This window comes from Anabas testudineus, chromosome 10 (assembly GCF_900324465.2).
Source record: "Anabas testudineus chromosome 10, fAnaTes1.2, whole genome shotgun sequence".
Lineage (NCBI taxonomy): Eukaryota > Metazoa > Chordata > Actinopteri > Anabantiformes > Anabantidae > Anabas > Anabas testudineus.
In genome coordinates this window covers 21310360-21329190 of record NC_046619.1, presented here as the reverse complement: position 1 = coordinate 21329190, position 18831 = coordinate 21310360, and the positions used below count along the sequence as shown (strand labels likewise).

Genomic DNA, 18831 nt, shown 5'->3' with positions numbered 1-18831 from the left:
TAAGACTGTTTCTTATTACAAGCTTCATTGGACCAGTGATCACCAAGTGCTGCTGCAGTTGGGGGATTTCATTTCTTCATTCCCACTTTGAAAATTGCAACACAACAAAAATCAAACTAAACTGTGTATGCATTCACAAAATACATTTAGGTATTTAACATACTGCACATAAGCCAAAGGTTGTTCTTTAAAAAAAACAACACCAGGAAAGAACCAAGTAAAGGACAGAATCACAGGTGACAGAGGAACAAAACATGTAGGTGTCATGAAGTCCTGTAAGAAGTATATCTGACAAAGAGTGTGTTGGCTAGCATGTTAAACACTGGCTGGCTGATTGCTGATTCAGTGCAGGTGAGCAAAGAGGTGGGGGCCAGGTAGAAAAGGAAGGAAACTAGGAAGGAAGGAATTGGAAAAGGCTGAGAGTGACCAGATACAGTACAGTATGTCAAGATGAGACTGAGGGTGAACGTGAGCAGGTGGGAGAACAAGTAAAAAAGTCATCACATCAAATATATGTTCTAAACATGATGTTTAACTGGAGTTTAATCTCTACAACCATCAATTTTCAGTGAAATTGTGACAGTTTCCAAACGCTGTGCATGTCAGCCATGAGAAGTAAATGCATCCTGATCACACTCTGTCTTTGTCATGATGCATCACTGTTGCCGTTTGCTGTGAATTAAACAAGCTTCCCTCCCAACACTGAAGCCATTCAGCATCACATCCACAGTTAATTTCATCATCGCAGTTCCTTCTGCAGAACATTATTACCCGCCATCCGTTTCCTCGTCAATAAGAGTTCTGTTGTGTGGCTGAAGATTGAGCAAACACAAATGAATCTGATCATCCTCTACATATCTGTCTATACACCCTGTACAAGATGAACGATGATATGAGTGTAAAGAGTTTGATTGTAAAACTGATGATGATTTACTCAATGTGCAACACTCTGCTCCCATGTTTGACCCAGAAATAATAAAGGCAGCATCATGGGAAGAAAAATAGATTTGTGATAGATGCAATGCAGCTAATGGAAAAAGGGTTGTTTCTGTGTCACTGGGCTTCTTAGCACAAGATGATCTACAGGATCAGAGGGGGTTCAGGTCAAAATAAATGTGTTTAGAAAGGATACTACGCTGATGTTTTTTATATTCTGTGGCAAGAAAAAGTATGTGAGCCTTCTGGAACATAATGCTTCTCTACAATAATAATAATTAAAAATAGACGCCAACAAAACTAAACTCAGGCAAAGTGAACTAAGCAATATTATCTTCAAGTGAATCGACAAACTAGCAAGACCAACTGATGAAATGAACACAGAGGGATAACTTGAGTAACAAAAAGCTTTTATTTACGAGGCTTCAAACGTTGTCAACTTCATCTGTCACAGTAAATGTAAAAGTTCAGAGAGACTTTGTTTCTGCTGAGGTCCAGAGCTACAGATACTGACGTCCTCAGCCTGGATTATTCCACGATGGATTAGGTTGTTTATTACCGTCACAATTAAAACGGTGATGTATGTAAGTCTATGAGGCCTCTGGGTGACCAAGCTCAGCTGTTTTGGTTTTGTTATGGAAAAAAGGTTCAAAACCCCATGGTAGCAATTCAAGGTGAGCAATTTAATAATGTAGACTCAGTCATTGTGAATATGTATTAATAAAGCTTCAGTTTCCCCAGGTCCACGGACAATAAAAAGCAACAACACCAAAGGGACCGAGACAGAAGCTATTGTTTGTCAGTAATTATTTTTGGTGAAGTGTCTGCGTTGAATATTGGCTTGTTCAGTATTTGTCATATTCCACATCATATTCCCCAAATGGTAACATGTTATTGTAGTGTTGTGTTAAAGGTTAGAGGTAAAGAAATACAGTAATTACTTCTGTGTTTCCTTGTTATCACACGTTTGCGTATATGCATCATATTAGATTGTTCCACTATTTGATGCTTCTGGATGAAAACATTAAGGTTTGATCGACTGGGTTCGGCACAAAAACGTCACGGTTGCATGTTCCTCATCCTCCGTTCAGACTTTCAGCGTTTTTCCAGGGAAATATTTTTAATTTTTGCTTTAGCTAATCTTAAAATTGTGGTTTCAATACCACTGGTTTAGTTGTTATTTACATTTAATGTTCTTAAAACAAATCATTTTAAACTTAACCCTCATATTGATGAACACTTGCTGTCATCACATGCAACTACTCTAAAAATACTTCTCTGACAATTTGCTTATGAGGAAAGGCAATAAATCAGTGGTGTCAAAGGTGCTTTGTTAAGGTTGTTTGTACCTAAACCAAGCGTGTATCCTTACTTTTACACCTCTCTGAATTTAGGACAGTTTAGACAGGAGAAATTGTAACCAAACAATAACCAGCATTTACCCTCATCCTTCAACCTTCATGTCCCACAACTCCCACTGGGGAAATTTAAGGGCTGAGCATGGATCAGCAGCCGCACTAGAGAATAAATGCAACGTGTCAGTGGCATCTTCCTGGAATCCCATGTTGATTTACAGGGTAGCTCACAACTTAAATGCACAGATCAGCTTTGGCAAGTCAGTGGGGATCCTCCTCTAATGTGTGTGAACCAGAGCGAGTATTACAGTTGTGCCTGCACTGAAAACCGAAAATGCAGCAGTACACTTTGTGTGTTTGTGTCATAAGGGAAGATACACCACGATAGGAGAAATCAGAATGTTATATTAGATTAGAGAAGGTCTGAGCTGCATTAATGTTAATGTGCCGGCAGAGTGAGTCTGAAAAAAATCAGATTCCCACGTGTTCCCTTGATTTGTAGTAACATTCTTAATAAAATGTTCTTAGTATCAAACACTAGGTTTGAATGCTGCCTGTAAAATGTTTGTAGTTTCATTCCTTCAAGGACATGGAGATCATTTCAGATGTTTAATTTATTTCTAAAGGAACGACTGTGAAGCTTAAAATCTTAAAGCCTCACACGACTGCATCAGTTGAAAAAACACTTTTCAAACTTTAAAAAGCTCTTTTTTCATGCAAATTATTTTAATTATACTGCCAGTGGGAACTGTTCAATCCAGTAGTTCTGCTCTCTTCTTGAGATGCCATGCACATGTGATTCATTCACAACATATGCAGTGACCCTTTATGCCAGATGCAATCCTGTGTGTTCTTTCCAAATAGTTCAATATAGTTTCATCAGTCCACAAAACATTTTGCCAATACTGCTGCTGTGCAGTGTCAGCGTGCTCTTTGGCAAACTTCAGGCTGCAGCAATGTTCTTCTTAGTGAGGAGAACATTGCTTCCTTCGTGGTGTCCTGAATAGACACCCTGTTTCACCAAGGTTCACATACTTTTTCTTGCCACTGTATATAAGTGATTAATTATATTGATCATGTGACATTCACGCAATACAATTACTGCATGATTTCACACTGGGGGTGCAGAAGTACCACCAGAGGAGCTGCTTTAAAAAAATCACTTAATGTGAGTTTCTATTGACTTTCATCCCTGATCAATCGTCATTTCAGTGGTTGATGGAGGGCAAATATGGACGTTTACAACACTGTAGTTTGAAGTTGAAGGAATTAAGTATTAATGGAGAACAGCTACAAAATCATGAATACAATAAATTATACACAAAACAAAGACAAACCGGACAAAAGGCACAACCTCTGTATGAAAGAGCTGCTCAGCAAGTTGAGGTCACTTTAAAACCGAAGGACTTCCACAAATCCTGACATCAGCAAGAAATACAGAAAGGGCTCAGCTAGTCTGTCACACTGCTCTTTAATGCTTCATGTCAAATGAAGCTGAAAGGGTTAGAGGGAAAAATAGTGCTGGTGAATCAACCTCATTTCTGGACCTGGCAAATATTTATATATTTCAAGTGGAGAATCGAATCAACATCAATTTAAATGTATTTCCTCTGCAGCTGTAACACACCTGCTTTTCAGTTGTACTCATACTTTTTAAAGCTTTTTACTGCTTTAGATCAGCTGCTCAAAGTCAAACTTTATGCACATATATGTGCAGTTACACACACACAGTGAACAAAAATAGCTTGAACTTCATGACTTTATCTCCATCTGAGCCACAGTACTTGGGGAAATGGAAGCAGCCTAATTACCTGAGTTTGGCAGTGTGTCCAACCTCTTGTTATCGAGATCCCTCAAATGAAGTGAGCGGATAAGATAAAGGGATTAAAAATTGTCTACATGTTGATTAATTCCAGGAAAAAAAAGTCCCTTCTATACAACAGAACAGCTAAGAGCCTCAAGTTGACACGACTGAACATACAAATCATGCAAATCAAAGAACATTTGTGAATGCTGAGTGGGATGCTAAATGAGGTGCAGCTCAAAGGATGTAAGATGGGAAATTTTAGTGTCTCAGCTTTGCATAAATTTGCAGAACACATCATCTATCAGGGTAAAGTTTAATACTGTATTATGTCTGGTGTGACTGAAGAGATCAGTCTAGTAGGTTAAACCTCCCTGCAAGCCAGATCCAGATAGCGAAATGTTATGAACTGGGAACAAAAAGGGCTCAAGTGGCATTATGGACTGAAACAAGCTCAATAAAACTCATATTACAGTATGTCTACCCTCGCTTTGTAGGAGACACTAACACTATTCCTTGTGCCATGTTCCCATTTTGTTTGGCCTAGAGCAACTCCAGTTCAGAAAAACAAGTGATTTTTAGTTTAATACAAACTCTGCCAAACACGGGATGCACACGATCATTATTTCTATCTGCTGCACTGCACTGATAAAAACAATGGGCTGGTTTTGAAATGTGATATAACTTCTTTGTGCAAGTGGTGAAACCAGTAGATACAGAGCATGGCCTGTATGTAGGACATCTGACAGTGTCATGTAGTATGTATGAATCTGTCTCTGCAAACTTCTAAATCCGGAATTGAGTTTGACTGAAGACTTGAGAAGACGCTGTGGCCCATTTCCATATTAAACCAGTGGAGGGCAAGTAAACCATTTCAAATCTTTTACATGTCAGTATTAGAGAAAGCCAATTTTTCTGACTTATATTAGAGCTTAGACCAGTTTCATAAACACCATCCAGTATTTAAACTCACCTTCAAACTGCACTGACACAAACTAGTTTCATTTTAAATGCACTTAGGAGAGATTCAAACAAACATGACCTTGGTGTTGACAGTGACTCAGACAGTCAGAGGAGGCTCATTATTTTCCTACTAAATTGGTTCATTAGAAAAACTGAATATTTTTCAAACTGTGCACAGATTCAGTGAAAGATTTCCAACTCCTGCTCGATCAGAGGTCAACTTGGAGGCTTCACCTTGTTATTGTGTTACCACCGTGTTATTGCATGAATTCAAGGTTATCTGGACATATTGAATGTAAGGTTACATACACAGCAGTCACGTGACTGCACTGTTCAGTCTGCTCATCTCTACGGGATCCATATCTGTCAAAATGTGACCTCAAGAAGAATTTGCAAATAAAATAACTGTGAAATATTCTGAGTGTTATTCACGATCAATTTAATCTTTGAATCACTGAGCTTCATTTCCTCACAGTGTCACTCACATAACTCATGATGAGACCCGTGAAGACCTGGTAGCACATGAGTTGGTGTATTAAGACACACTAGTAGTCGACCTTTAACCCGTTGGTTGGGTACTGTACTGAAGGCGCGGTGTTGAGTCACTGGTGTTTCTGGTGGAGAAACAGCAGCGACTGAAAAGCAGCTGATTCAGTTCTTCAGTCAGGAAGTTGTGGCCTCGAGCAGCAAAATAAAAAAAATTTGAACTTTTCGTCTCGTGCATTAAAATATAATAAATAAATAAAATGTCTTATGTTTCTCCAAACCACACTGATTAAGATGATCATTAGTGACAACATTACAGCATCTTTCATGTCAAATGACTCTTAATCAGATTTTTTATTGATCTGTAAGAGACTCTTCCACGTTTGGTTTTTTTATGAACATTAACCGTGTCAGGGGCCTGTTTCACGTTTCGCCCCTGTCCTTTGCAGAGTCTGTGCACACCACTGGGATGTCTGTGAGAATAATGTCTTTAACAATAAGATAGAGATATTTTGATCCCCACACACCACAAACACATTATTTCCTATAGCAACACAAAAAGCAGCCCCCACTGGAGCATATGTGATTTTTATTTTCCACACAACACCTGGATACAGAACGAATGTCAAGTGAAGACAAACCGACAGATTCTCCCCCCCAGTAACGATTAATAAAAACACCCGGCATGTTCTGCGTGTTCTACCGTTTTAAGTGCAGAGTAGCTTTACCCACTGCCTAGATGGGGGGCGGGCTGTAGGACGGAGCAGCCATCCAGCGTCAGGGCTGAATAATTGATCTCTCTCTGATCGGTCAGGGGGACGTTGGTGGGACGCTTCTCTCTCCACCCCCCATGTGATCCAGTCGCTCCTTCCCATCACTGTTTGAACAGCAGCTGCTTCACCCTCCACAAACCACCACAACCACCCCCTCTCTACTCCTCCTCTTTCTTTCTACGTGTGTGTTTGTGTGTGTGAGTGAGTGAGTGAGCGTGCAGGAAGACGAAGAGGCAGGAAGCACCAAGGACGTCCTTTTTCCAGCCCCGGGAACCGGAGATGCAAGGGACGAGCAGTTAGATTAGCCTGTGCTGCTGTTGCCTGCTGCAGGATAACTTCGGTCCGGAGGGTGCTACAGCTGAAGCTCTGCCCTCTGATTCCCGCTTGCTGTGAGTGTCTGAGCAGGATTTCATCCGGTCACCGGACGGAGGTAAATCGACGCTCGATGCGGCGGCGGCTCCGCATCCATCGGCTCGGGGAGCTGTCCGCCCGCGGTGGTGCTGAAACGAGGAAGTGCATGTGTATCTCTGCTTCCACAGCGCGTCTCTCTCTCTGTGCACGCTCATGCACGATCAGATCGATTTTAAACCTATGTGCTGCACGTTCACTACACATGCAGCTGTAAACCTTTACGCATCAGTCTGCACTGCTGCTCAGTTAACGCGGTGTAGGGACAGCGTGGGATGGCTGATGTCTAATGTCCCTCCAATGGAGAACGGAAAGTTTTACCACATGATCAGGAAAACGACACAGCAGCGATTCAGTCCGGGGTACACATGCATGACAACAGAGTGTCCTGCCGAGCAACACACACTTTTTCCAAAGTCGCTTTGCTGCGGGCGAAGCTCGGCCACGTCGAGGCTGTCGCTGGTGGTCGTGACACGTCCTCCCGTCACTGCTTGACACTAAACACCACGGGTTCTTGAAAAAGCGCCAAATTCGCAGGGAAATACTGAACCACAGCCGATGATTTGGTGTGTTCATTTCCGATGATCAGGCGTTTTCCGCTGCGTTTGAACCATTGACCTCAGTGTCCTTCATTTGGCGCATTGAAGAAACGTGCCTGACACACAAGTCCACATCCCACAACCTCATACGTGACATCAATGTGGAGTAATGTCAGAACTCACCGTTTAAAAATTGAAGAATTTATTTTAAAATATTTAGCAGTAGTAGTTCATGGTGTGAGGGAGTTTACAGTGACCTCCTTCTCCCACCTCCTCACAGTTTAAGTAACGGGGAGTATTTGCACCGGGGTCGTTGCCTTTGCTGTGTCACTGACACATTGTGGGATTATTATTAATTACTATTATTAGTGATTATTGATTTTCTAAAAGCATCCTACTGTTTTTTGTCTTGTCACCTTCAGATCTGGCAACACAGAACTTCTACTTACCCGCAATTATTGAATGTAACATCGCTTCGTTAAGGAAGGAAGGGAATTAAAAGCCATCATCATGAATTTCGTTATGAAACAAGCGTTGGGAGGTAAGTCCGACCTCTTCACGGAGTGTGAATGGAGATGTTTGTGTGTGAGATTGATGTGTTTCCAGTTTTTGTGGAGGTTTTTCTTGCTCCAAACTTCTGTCTGGTATTTTGAATTTAAAATTCACAGACCATCATCACAAGAGGAAATCAGTTGTTCCATTTCTTTCTCCTCCTTCCTTTTTGTTTTCTTGACGTTTTTCCTTCACATCAGCTGCACTCGTGGCCCCTGGGGCACACTGAGTACAGCTTATTGTAACAGGCTGGGGATTTCTAACATGTATTGAACCTTTGTGACCAAAAGGTCATTTTCTGTTCCAGTGAGTGCATCCTGCTTTCATAGATCTATTAAAACAGGTCTCTGCTGCAGCTCAGTCAAACTATTAATCAGACTGTGGCCGTGCCTTTTGACTGGACACTGCAGTGACTCTTGAAATGCTGAGTGCACATTTTCCACCTGACCGGGGAAAAGGATAATCAAGGCAAATCAAATCTTCAGTGATTTCATTCCAGCTCGTGGCAGGTGAATGATTTTCTAATTGCTTATGCTGCAATGACTCCCTGGACATGAGGAGATCATAACAGAGTAATGAGTTTTGAAAGAATATGAACATGTATGAGCAGTGAAAGGTGAAAAGACCGAAACGGTTTTCACCCTGCAGCAAAAGGTTTATATAGAGCAGAGTGGAAATCCAAGCGGTGACTTTGTCCGCAACCATCTAGAGCATGTGCAGATATTACAGCCCCTGAAAGCCTGATTTTATTTTAAGCATTTCTGCATAACATTAAATATTCATGGGACATTAAGCAGCAATAAAGGTTAAAGTTAAGATATTACAGTCATTTATTATTAATACGAGTTTGCAAATCACGTTCAAAATGACTGTATGGGTGTGGCTGATCAGACTTGGCAACAACTTTCATCACATTTGAAATGTGACTAAATCCTTATTGGTGCATAGAAGCATGTGACAAACACCATTTTTCAACTGAGCCTTCAAACCCGTGCAAAGAGCACCGATGTGTTCTGCAGGATCTCAAATGGAAATATTCTGTAGCATGAAGCAACTGTTGTATTATTGAAGGCAACTGGGATGGTGCCGCTTTGATTCTGAAGCCAGTTCATATTTCCAGTGCTTGTCCATAGTGTAACATCAAAAAAATGTTAGTAAGGGACATTTGATCATTTTATGATGAGCTTGTCATGGATGTGATGATGGTGGTGAAGGTTCTGATTTCACCACGTGACTGTTGGCTACACACACTCTTTGCTTCGCTGCCTGTTTCTCATTACATGACTTAATGTAGCATCACTGTTTCCTCTGGCTCGTCAGTGTCTAGAGGTGATGGTGCATCTAAAGCCATGTCACCCTGAATCAGCACAATGCAGCACATACTGATTAAGGGGGACATTAAGGAGATAATGAACATGTAGTTCCAGCTCCGTGTGCTTTTCTTGTAGTCGAACACAGATACAAAACCACTTGACCCTCATTCATTTACATTCTCACGTAACGACTCTCTTCCTGAGTTGAGATGCTTGACGTAAAATATTGCTGACAAGTGGCGTCCAATGTGAGTTCTGGTTCAAATCACAATGTGACAACAGATAATATGGTAATATTTTTAGATGAGGCTGACTGAGCTTGTCATGTTTTCAGCTGGGCAGGTGTTTCTCATTGTCTGAGTGATAGCACAACACTGCAGTGTGTCGCCCACAGTACTTCCTTTTTCCACTGTTTATCTTTACACAGGACACGATAAGGCTGCCCACTGCCCTTCTGTTTGTTCAGCTAGAGCTTCCTGAATGAGCATCAATGTAAAAACATTCAAAATGTATTTGGATTATTTTACAAAAACACACATCTGCAGAACAGATTTTGATTCATAGCTTTATTTTAGTACATTAATTATGTCCACACATTACACTCATTAATAAAATTGAGGTTTTAATTTAAAGACAAATACTAAAGACCCCTAGAAGCAGAGGAATAATTTATTGCTGTAGCAGTTTGACTAGAACCGAGCAGCAGTAATGTATTCATAAAGATTGGAAACACGTTTGTACTGTTTGTTGCTTTAAGGCTGCTGGACTCTGTGGCTGTGTTGTGTTTTATTGGTGTCAGGTACAGTAGTTGTGTGTGTGTGTGTGTGTGTTGCCGGGACTCCTGACTCCTGGGGAGCTGCAGGTGCCCACTGTAATGCTCACACATATAGATCCACATCAATAAAGACAACAAGTCAAATTCGCTGAACTGTGCATAAAAGAAATGTCACACTTGAGGAAAACCGGGACGTTTGTTCACCTGAAGCTGAGTATTTCTTACCATCTTGGGAAGCACGTTTTTTTCTGTTTCCGTCCTGAGGAGTAATGAGTTTTCAGTGTGCAGTGGATTAGCTGTGGGCTATTATCTCACTTCTCTCTCTGAACACTCTACTGAGAAACTTACACTCCATCTGCTCCCATCTACGCTCTGTTTTGTATTCTGACTGTTTTATACAGTGAAGTGCAAAGTTGACTCGCTTGGCACAGAGAAAGCACTCATCGCTGTCACCTATAACCCTTTCAGTCTTTGAAATGCAAGTCATACTGCAGATCCTCTGTAGAGGTTCCCAGACATTTTCATGTCATGGACTCACAGAAGACAAACTTTAGAGCTGATGTGCAGGAAGTCTCATCTGAAAACCATATTACTGCTACTTCATTGATCTATGACGGATGAGTTTGGGCCATTAACCATCAGTAAATCATCTTTACATCATCTATTTATGCCAGGAAACAGTAGTCAGTGTAAATATGTGTGTGAGCTAGCATCAGTAAGTCTGTCACGTGACAGTTAGCAAGCAAGCTGGCTTAGAAAACTACAACTACTGTTAGTGACTAATGCAAACATGATCCTGGTTATTGACGTGTTCGAGGCAACCTCATCAAATAAAAATACTGTTCCTATGCAACTAAACTGTAAACACAATTACATAATCAGTGGGTAATTATGTTCCAATGCAGCACATTTATTAAACGGGGAAAAAAAACAACATTGTCTGGGAACAGTTTATCGATATTTTTAGTTTCTGCAACTTGCCATTTATGCTAATTGTCAAACTACCCTCATTATGTTCATAGAAAACATAATCAGGTCGCAGCTACGTTTCTGACAACATGTAGTTGTGTCTGGTTGCACAGAAACATAATTTTTAGGAGGTTGGTTGGTTTTGGGATGAAAACAGAATCACGTGTTCATTTGAACCATTGATGGTTGATTTACATAATAGTGATCAAATGTTTTCAATAAACTGAGTTTTACTACTCAAATGTGGTGAACACAACCTTCAGTGAGTTCAATCTCCAACTAATTAATGTACTACAGTTATATTATCACTATACAAAGTCTGTCACCTAGTGTAGAATTCCCCCCTCAGTGAATCAGTGACTGTGGGAAACTATTTTATAAGTTTATCACATGGAAATGATCAAAAGCAAAACACATACAGCATGTTCAGAACTGTAGAGAGTCATAACGTATCAGTGACATGGAGGAAAGTCAGGACGACTCAGGAATTTATTCAATCCACACACACACACACACACACACACACACACACACACACACACACACACACACACACACACACACACACACACACACACACACACAGGAAGCCATGCAGAGAAAGAGGGAAGGATTTATTGCAGATGACGCCATCTAAAGTGCTCGTAAATAGCTTTCTCACTTCTTCTCTTCAAGAGGCTGCATCTCAAACTCCTCCCTCCTGTTTCCTCCCCCTCCTCCTTTTGTGCTGGCTTCTCTGCCTTGTGCCTCGGAGGAAGAGGAGGAGAGGAATGAGGTGTAGGAGGAGATGAAAAGTGACAAATTGATCTTTAAAACTGGGTGTTATATTATCAGTGGCTGACAGCAGAGGTTGTAAAGTGGCGCTGCACTCTGGACCAGTTGAAGCTGTAATCTCCATTTAATGGGAGATGTTTTCTGTCCTCAGCAGCCTCCGAGTTTCTCCTATTTCCCTACTTCCATTCACTTCTTCATTCATTATTCTTTTCACAACTCCAAGTCTCCGTCCAACACTTCCTTCCTCCTCCTTCAAACCTTCCTCACTCACTCATCTTCTCAGTCACGATTCTTCCTACCTATAATCCACCCTCCTCTGCCACCGCGCTCACATCCCCACCCCTCCACAGCTCCCTAACCCTCTCTCCTTTTACTCCATCACTCTCTCTAGCCACTGTTTGCTCTTCCATCCTTCAATTTTATTTTCCTTCCCTTTCTTTCCTCCCTCCCTCCTTCGACGATTACAGTAAATCTAAAGGGCGAGGCAAGGAAACATCAATCAGGCAGCCACAGGGGAAACTGGGACGTGCGTGTGTGTGTCTGTGTGTTTTACTGCGTGATTCTGTGTTTGCTTGTGTGTGGCGAGAGAGAGAGAGAGAGAGAGGGAGAGGAGAGGGAAAGAGAAGCAGCAAAGTGTGTGACAAACAGACAAGGGAGAGCGGGGTGGACCTGAGTAGTCAGCTTTAGCTGGCATTAGGTGATAAAGTGTAAGTGCGTGTCAGTTAGTGTGTTTTTGTGGGTTCCTGTGTGAGACGGAAAGAGAAATGATGCTGACACAAACACACAAAAATACACAGGAAACCGGCAAACAGCACACAAACACAACCAGAGGATAAAAAAATCTAATTCAAACCTACCGGCACACTAATAAACAAAAGGATGCACACACACAGACACAGGGAGTCGTAATCAGGGGCTGCGGCAGACCTCCCACCCTGTGGAAGCAGCAGCGGGAACCAGCTCACGCACAGCAGTTTGCTGTCTTTTACACATATCGTCTGGACAAACAAGTGAACAAACACCAGCAAACAATAACTTCACTGTGGACACGCTGCATTTAGGCAGGATGCATACAAACAAGTTGAATCAGGCCTGAAAGTTCCTTTTCAGCTATGAGCTCCATTACGTGTTTGTCTATTTGTAGGTGCCACAGTTTAAGCAGAACCGGTGTGAAACGCAGCTGTTACCTCCAACAACGATGTGGTTTTAACCTTTATTTATTGAGGGGAGGTTTACTGAGCAGAAAAGCCTCGCTCAGCCTGACGCGTCGGCCACTGAGCAGATGGAGGTTGAGTGTTTAGCTCAAGCTGTGTTAATGAAGGTCAGAGAACTGAGGCAGGGACATACAGTATCAGTCACAAACTGTTTCTCTAACCTTCAGGCCACTGCTGCCTGTTGAAAAGATTTACAGAAACATTTAGAGGACAAATCTTTAGGGTGCAAAGCTTCCTCGAGTTCCTGCGCACAGGAAACGTGTATTAATTGTCAGATACCAGATAATGTGACTGTGGAAATGTGACGTGCTTTATAGTGGACGAGGCAGATATATAGGAGATAAAACCTAATTATCCTAAAGGATTAATTAGGATTAAGAGAAGAACCCTTGAGGATTTATATGAAGATCTATGACTCCTGTGTCACCTTAGAAACCAAAGAGGGAAGAAACACAGTTTGTACTATTCGTGTAGTGGAATGTTTTTATTTGTTTAACTCAGACGTCTCCTCATCGGGATGTGGATTTGTTTTTACATGATGGAAATCCCTTCCCTCTAAATGTGTCCTTAAATAAAGCAGCATCTTTAAATCTCAGCCCCCCTTCAGCACTTCCTTTTCATCTTTCCTTTGGTCCGTCCACTCTCTGCTAATGAGGCGGACACGGGCTGCGTCTTCATCTGTCCTTTAAAGAGCTGCAGGACAGATTCAATCACACAGCCTTTGTGCAGTTGATGGTAAAAGTAAAATTCTTATCTTTTTATATTAAGCTTTGATTTAAACAATGCAAACTTGGTCACGTGAAGCTGAAATTGGGTTTTTATGCTGCAGCGGCTCCATCAGCATAACTGTTATATTGCATGTTATTAATGCCCTTCAGCCAAAAACCAAACAGCTTTTTATTTTACAAAGTGCTAATTATGTCTACTGGAATGTGATATACTTTAAAAGAGCCGACCATTTAACCTCCATCTACAGTAACATCACATGTTTCCTGCTGAGTTTCATAGAAAACCTTTCTTCACAGTAAAGTTTTCAGCTGACTTGGTAAATAAGAATAATGTTTTTATGATTTCTGCTTTTTATAGACGCACCCACTGCACGACTCTGTGACTTTATACATTTATGGTGCACAAATATATGGATTAAAATATTGACTGTGTGAGAAGGACTTTTAGTTTTCATCATTTAAACACTTCAACATAATTTTAATATAAAATCTTTCTTGATGGGGAATTTTATTGTGGCTGAAAATATTTCAACCTGAGTAATTCCTCCACTTTTTCAGTCAAATGCCTTAAAGTTCACGTGTCACTCAATGATAAACGCCTCAATGGAACTTTTTTTATAATGTTTTAACAAGATTTAGGTGGAAATCTGTTAAGAGAAAACATGGTTCACCTTCATTTTCAGGTACCTGTCGAGTTTGGTAAAACATTAAATATTCAGCTAAAGAGTCTTTTCATGCTTTGCCAAGCGTTACTTTAATTTGTAATTAAACCTTGAGTTTACTGATGTATGTAATTAAAGTTAAAAACAACTCTGTGTGGTAGTAAATATTTCAATCATTAGAAAATGTGTATTCTTCCAATTTGTCTTTCTCTTGGAGGACACTGTTCGAGGATAGTGTTCTGATTATTTTAAGAGGGAGACAATAGAACTAGTGGTGGATCTTCTTATTTACCTGAATGTTGGATTGAACCAAGGACAAATTAGCATGTGTGTAAGCTACTGAGGCGACAGACCGGACCCAGCTGAGCTGACACCTTTAGCTCTGGAACTGATTTAACATGTTGCTCATGATCCGTTCTCCCCAGTGGAAGGCAGCAGATTTGGGTCACCATTTTGGATGTCCTTTAACTGCTGGTGCACGACTTAACATGAATTAATGTATGAGGAGAGATGAACAGAAGATTAGAAACCACTGCAAACACGAATCTCCTGCACTGATTATTAATTAATTAATTAATTACCAGTTATCAAAGTCAGTTTATCACAAATAATTGTATGAATTCACTTTTTGCTTTAACCACAACAATCGACAGCTGTGATAAACCAGTAATACTCACCTGCCTACATCCAGTTTGCTTCTGTCTTTTGAACATGGCTTGTGGTGATGTCATTTGCAGCCTATAGCTGGCAGCACTTCTCCTCGTACTTCTTCAGTTTGGTGGAAGGAACTCCGTCTTTTCTTTCCATCTTCACCTTCTAGCCTTCATCACTTTCCACACTGAAAATAAATAGATTTATACCAGATGCTTATTTTGCCTGTTCAGTCACCCCAACCCTGCTTTTGTAACAAGGGAAAAAAAAAGTCCACACTTCAGACTTTGCTTCACAAACATGTCCTTCACCTGTCTGGACCGAAGAACACAATTTAAAAATGTGTCTCTCTGAAAATGATTGATCTATTGATATGTTACTCCAGCTACAAACCCTGAAGCCCCTGGTGTCACTCTGTGTGTCATCTGTGTTATCATCATGGTGAAGCCACAATGTCCAACCTCAGGACACTTTCTGAAAGTCAAGTGACAGATCATTGTCTACAGAAGCACCCAGAGGCTTCAATAGAGGGACTGTTGTCATGTTATAACCTTAACCCTGGTTGGTTCTGGGATTGTTTGGGGCAAACAGCACATGCTCTTTTGTGGCAGCTGAATGTTTTAGCCTCACAGTTACAGATAGTCCAACAAATCAACCACTGAGGAAAGGGTGAAGCTTTAAGGATCATTTTAATCTAGTCCAAGTCAGGGTGAAAATAAGATCCATTAAAAGTTCAGAACGAGTCTTCCAACCTGAAGAGCGTGTTTATTTTGCTGTAGTGTGATGAAGCAAGACAAGAACAGGATTATCTGTATGCAATGAATCACACAACATCCTGTAAATTCAATATTTCATAAATAAATCTGAGCCTCGCTCAGACGTTTTGGCTTCAGACATCTTACAACCACCCAGAATTTTTCCTCTTTTCTTTTTTTTTGTGCAGTGCTGAACTAAATTTCTGTCTTATGTAATAATGACAATAGATTGACATTCTCCATTCTGTGGGGGTTTTCTGCCCTGCAACAGCCTGCTGGGGGTGGGCAGTCCTACAGCTGCAGAGGGAATCCCCATGTGGCAGACGTGGCTGTCAATCACAGATTTTCATTTTCAACATGAAAAGTCCCTGTGGCATTTTTTGTGCAGAAACATTTGCAAGGACATTAGAGGATTTCGCAGAAATGCCACCTAAAATAGCAGAATGCACCAAATGTGGAACAAACAAAAAGGTGCAATCTGTTCCTGAGTGCTGAACCCAATGCTGGGACCAAAGACGACAACGTTCATAACCTCAGTGTCGCTATATTGAACTGTGTAATTACTGAGACATACACTTTAATAAGACTTTGAAAGCTGACCAATAATAGCCTGCAGTCAGCTCATTGATTTGCATCACATGGTGAGCCAAACTGATTGGACAGGAGAAAACAGTGACTGCAAGGATCCAAGCTGCTCGTGGTGCATGTGTTTGTAAAGTGCTTCAGATAAATCTAATTGACTAAAACAGTGTAAACATCCTATAGGCTCATCTCAACATTGAGTTATTAGCACCCTAATGATTCAAACTCTCAGTTTCATATACACACGGAGTCATGTTTCCTGCACTAGTGATCTGCAGTGACCATGCAGTTTTGGCTACCAGTCCGAGCAGATGTTACCACATGATAAATCTCCTGCCCAGTCTTCCCTGGTGCCTCTTTTCTGTCAGCTCAGGCCAGAAGTGAAAACCTCGCTGCTGCTCACATCTCTCAAACATTTTGGTCTAAATTTCACTTCTCTTCATATTCATCATGTTTTGTTTTTTATCATTCTCCATTACTGCAGAGCTTTTCCATCATTTCCTTTTTACCTGGGCTTCAAGGATAACACCCTTCACCTACTGTGAGAACAGTGAATCACATCCCACTGAAGGAATGAGCAAACCTACAAACTGCTTTACTAGTCTGTCACTAGTGGGACAAATAAACACACACATGAACAGTTACAGACACACAAAAACCACATGACAATCCCCCGCAGTCATCCAAGAAGACAAATGAGCCTCTCCGAATGAAAACAAACATCTCTTCTTTAGCTTCTCTGCTAATTATATTTTCAAATAGACTTTTTTCTGAGTCAAAACACTCTACCTGCAGCGGCGGGGAGCTGAGAGACACTGCTGCATGAGAGCTGCTGATGCTTGTTGCTGATTCACGCTATGACCTAGAAAGTGGTTAATAGCATACGTTGAAGCTGCATGACACTTAACTACACACTAGAGGCACGACTGGATAACACACATTAGCATTGTGGAGCACCCTCTCCATTGTGTGTATATGTGTGTTTGGTATATAATCATTAAGGAGAAATGTTTCTGCTCTGATTTAAACATTTTCACTGAAAATAATCAATCACGTTATACGATCAAGATTTAAGATTTAAGTTTTAGTTGTTTCCATTGTTAATGTGAGACAGTGGAGTTTTCTAGTTGAAATACGTTGGACATTAAAAGTTGCTGTGCAGAAGACCAACAGCTTGTACATGTATGTCATCAAGCCTGTTGAGTAGGATTAAATAGAGGAATAGAGTTGAGTTGAAAATATATTTAATTCTTAATTAGAGCTCTTTTAATGACATGGGACATTTTAGAATCTGGTTTTCCTCTCATCCCTAAAGTATTGTTAGTAGAATATTTTCATCTGTGGATTATAATCAACACAAAAAAGGCTGTAAAGAAACCAACTGTATCCTTATTATTGTCTCAGACTTAAAAATAGCAATTAGCAGAGCTACAACGAGGACAATTGACTGTAAAATCTAATTTTGCATTTCTTTTAAATAAGTTTGTTAAAACTGGAGAAATAAAGAAAAAATCTGAGCAAATAGGACAAAAGTCTCAAAAAGAGGAAACTCAATTCCCTTTAATGTTCCTCACTAGAATTAAATATTCAAACATGGATCCTTTATAGAGGAATTCTAGAAATATGCCCAAATCTGCACAAACTAATAAAAGTTTAATTTAAAAACTTTGTTATTCAATAAGAAGAAAAAAAAAAAAGCATGACTAGTCTTCCATAAGGAGCGAGAATGGTCAAGCATCTACAATATTAATCGAGTACTGTACAGGACAAGCTGGTGGACCTCCAGGTTTCGACCATGCATCTACGATATGAGTCACCGTTTCAGACTTAATGAGTGAGGTCCTATTTAATGCTGCATGCTGTTACTGTAGGTCACTGACACACAGCGGACCAGCATCACTCACTTCTACTGTGAGGGACATGACTGAGTGTGTGCATCACAAGCTGCCTGGTACATATATTTCACATTGGTCAAATTTCATATTATACAATAGCAAGTGTAAAACATATACTAATAGTAACTACTGTGGTAATTTACTGTCCGTTACCAAGCAGAACTCTGCACTGATTGTAGCTTTGGAACGCTGCCATCGATTTTCTCATTTGAAAGTTTCCAACTGTAAATAGCAAGAAAATATGTTTCTCTAATATATATTTATTTTGTGAGCTCTCGTTGCTCAATTTTGAACCACAGCTGTCAAATGTTCTTGTATTTTCAGCATCTAAACACTGCAGGCAAAAGTCTAAACATCTCTTTCCTGTGCAATTTTACTATGAATGCTGGCAATTTGTAGGAATATTTAATTTGTCATTTTGTTGTATTAATATGTAGTTTTCCATAGACAAAGAGAAGAATTTCTCAGTGCACCAGATTAGTGAAGCTAGCTGCATCGAGAACTTTCTGCAGGGGTCAGCAGCTGTACAGTACAGACACACACACACACAAACAGGCAGTAGTAGGGCTGTCTGGGCTGAACACAGAAGGAATCAGTTTGGTGCTACAGGCTGCTGAGCCGCTCAGAGGATCCTGATGCAGAGAGACACTGGCTGCTGCTGTGACACACACAAAGGAGCGTAACGTTATCAATGACC

At 40.7% G+C, this 18831-nt stretch overlaps 1 protein-coding gene across 3 annotated transcripts in view; it reads left to right on the top strand.

The window, feature by feature from the left end:
- The first annotated feature begins 6375 nt into the window (after positions 1-6375).
- The window catches only part of LOC113161000 (complexin-2), a 43026-nt gene continuing 30570 nt past the window's right edge, over positions 6376-18831 (top strand). The window contains exons 1-2 of one of the 3 annotated variants that reach the window (XM_026358473.1): positions 6376-6706; positions 7687-7805. In XM_026358473.1, coding sequence (XP_026214258.1) covers positions 7775-7805 — 31 coding nt within the window. In that variant the 5' untranslated portion in view covers positions 6376-6706; positions 7687-7774. Of the gene's footprint in view, positions 6748-7187; positions 7292-7686; positions 7806-18831 lie in introns of those variants that run through there. The other 2 variants (XM_026358472.1, XM_026358474.1) reach the window with 2 other exon arrangements.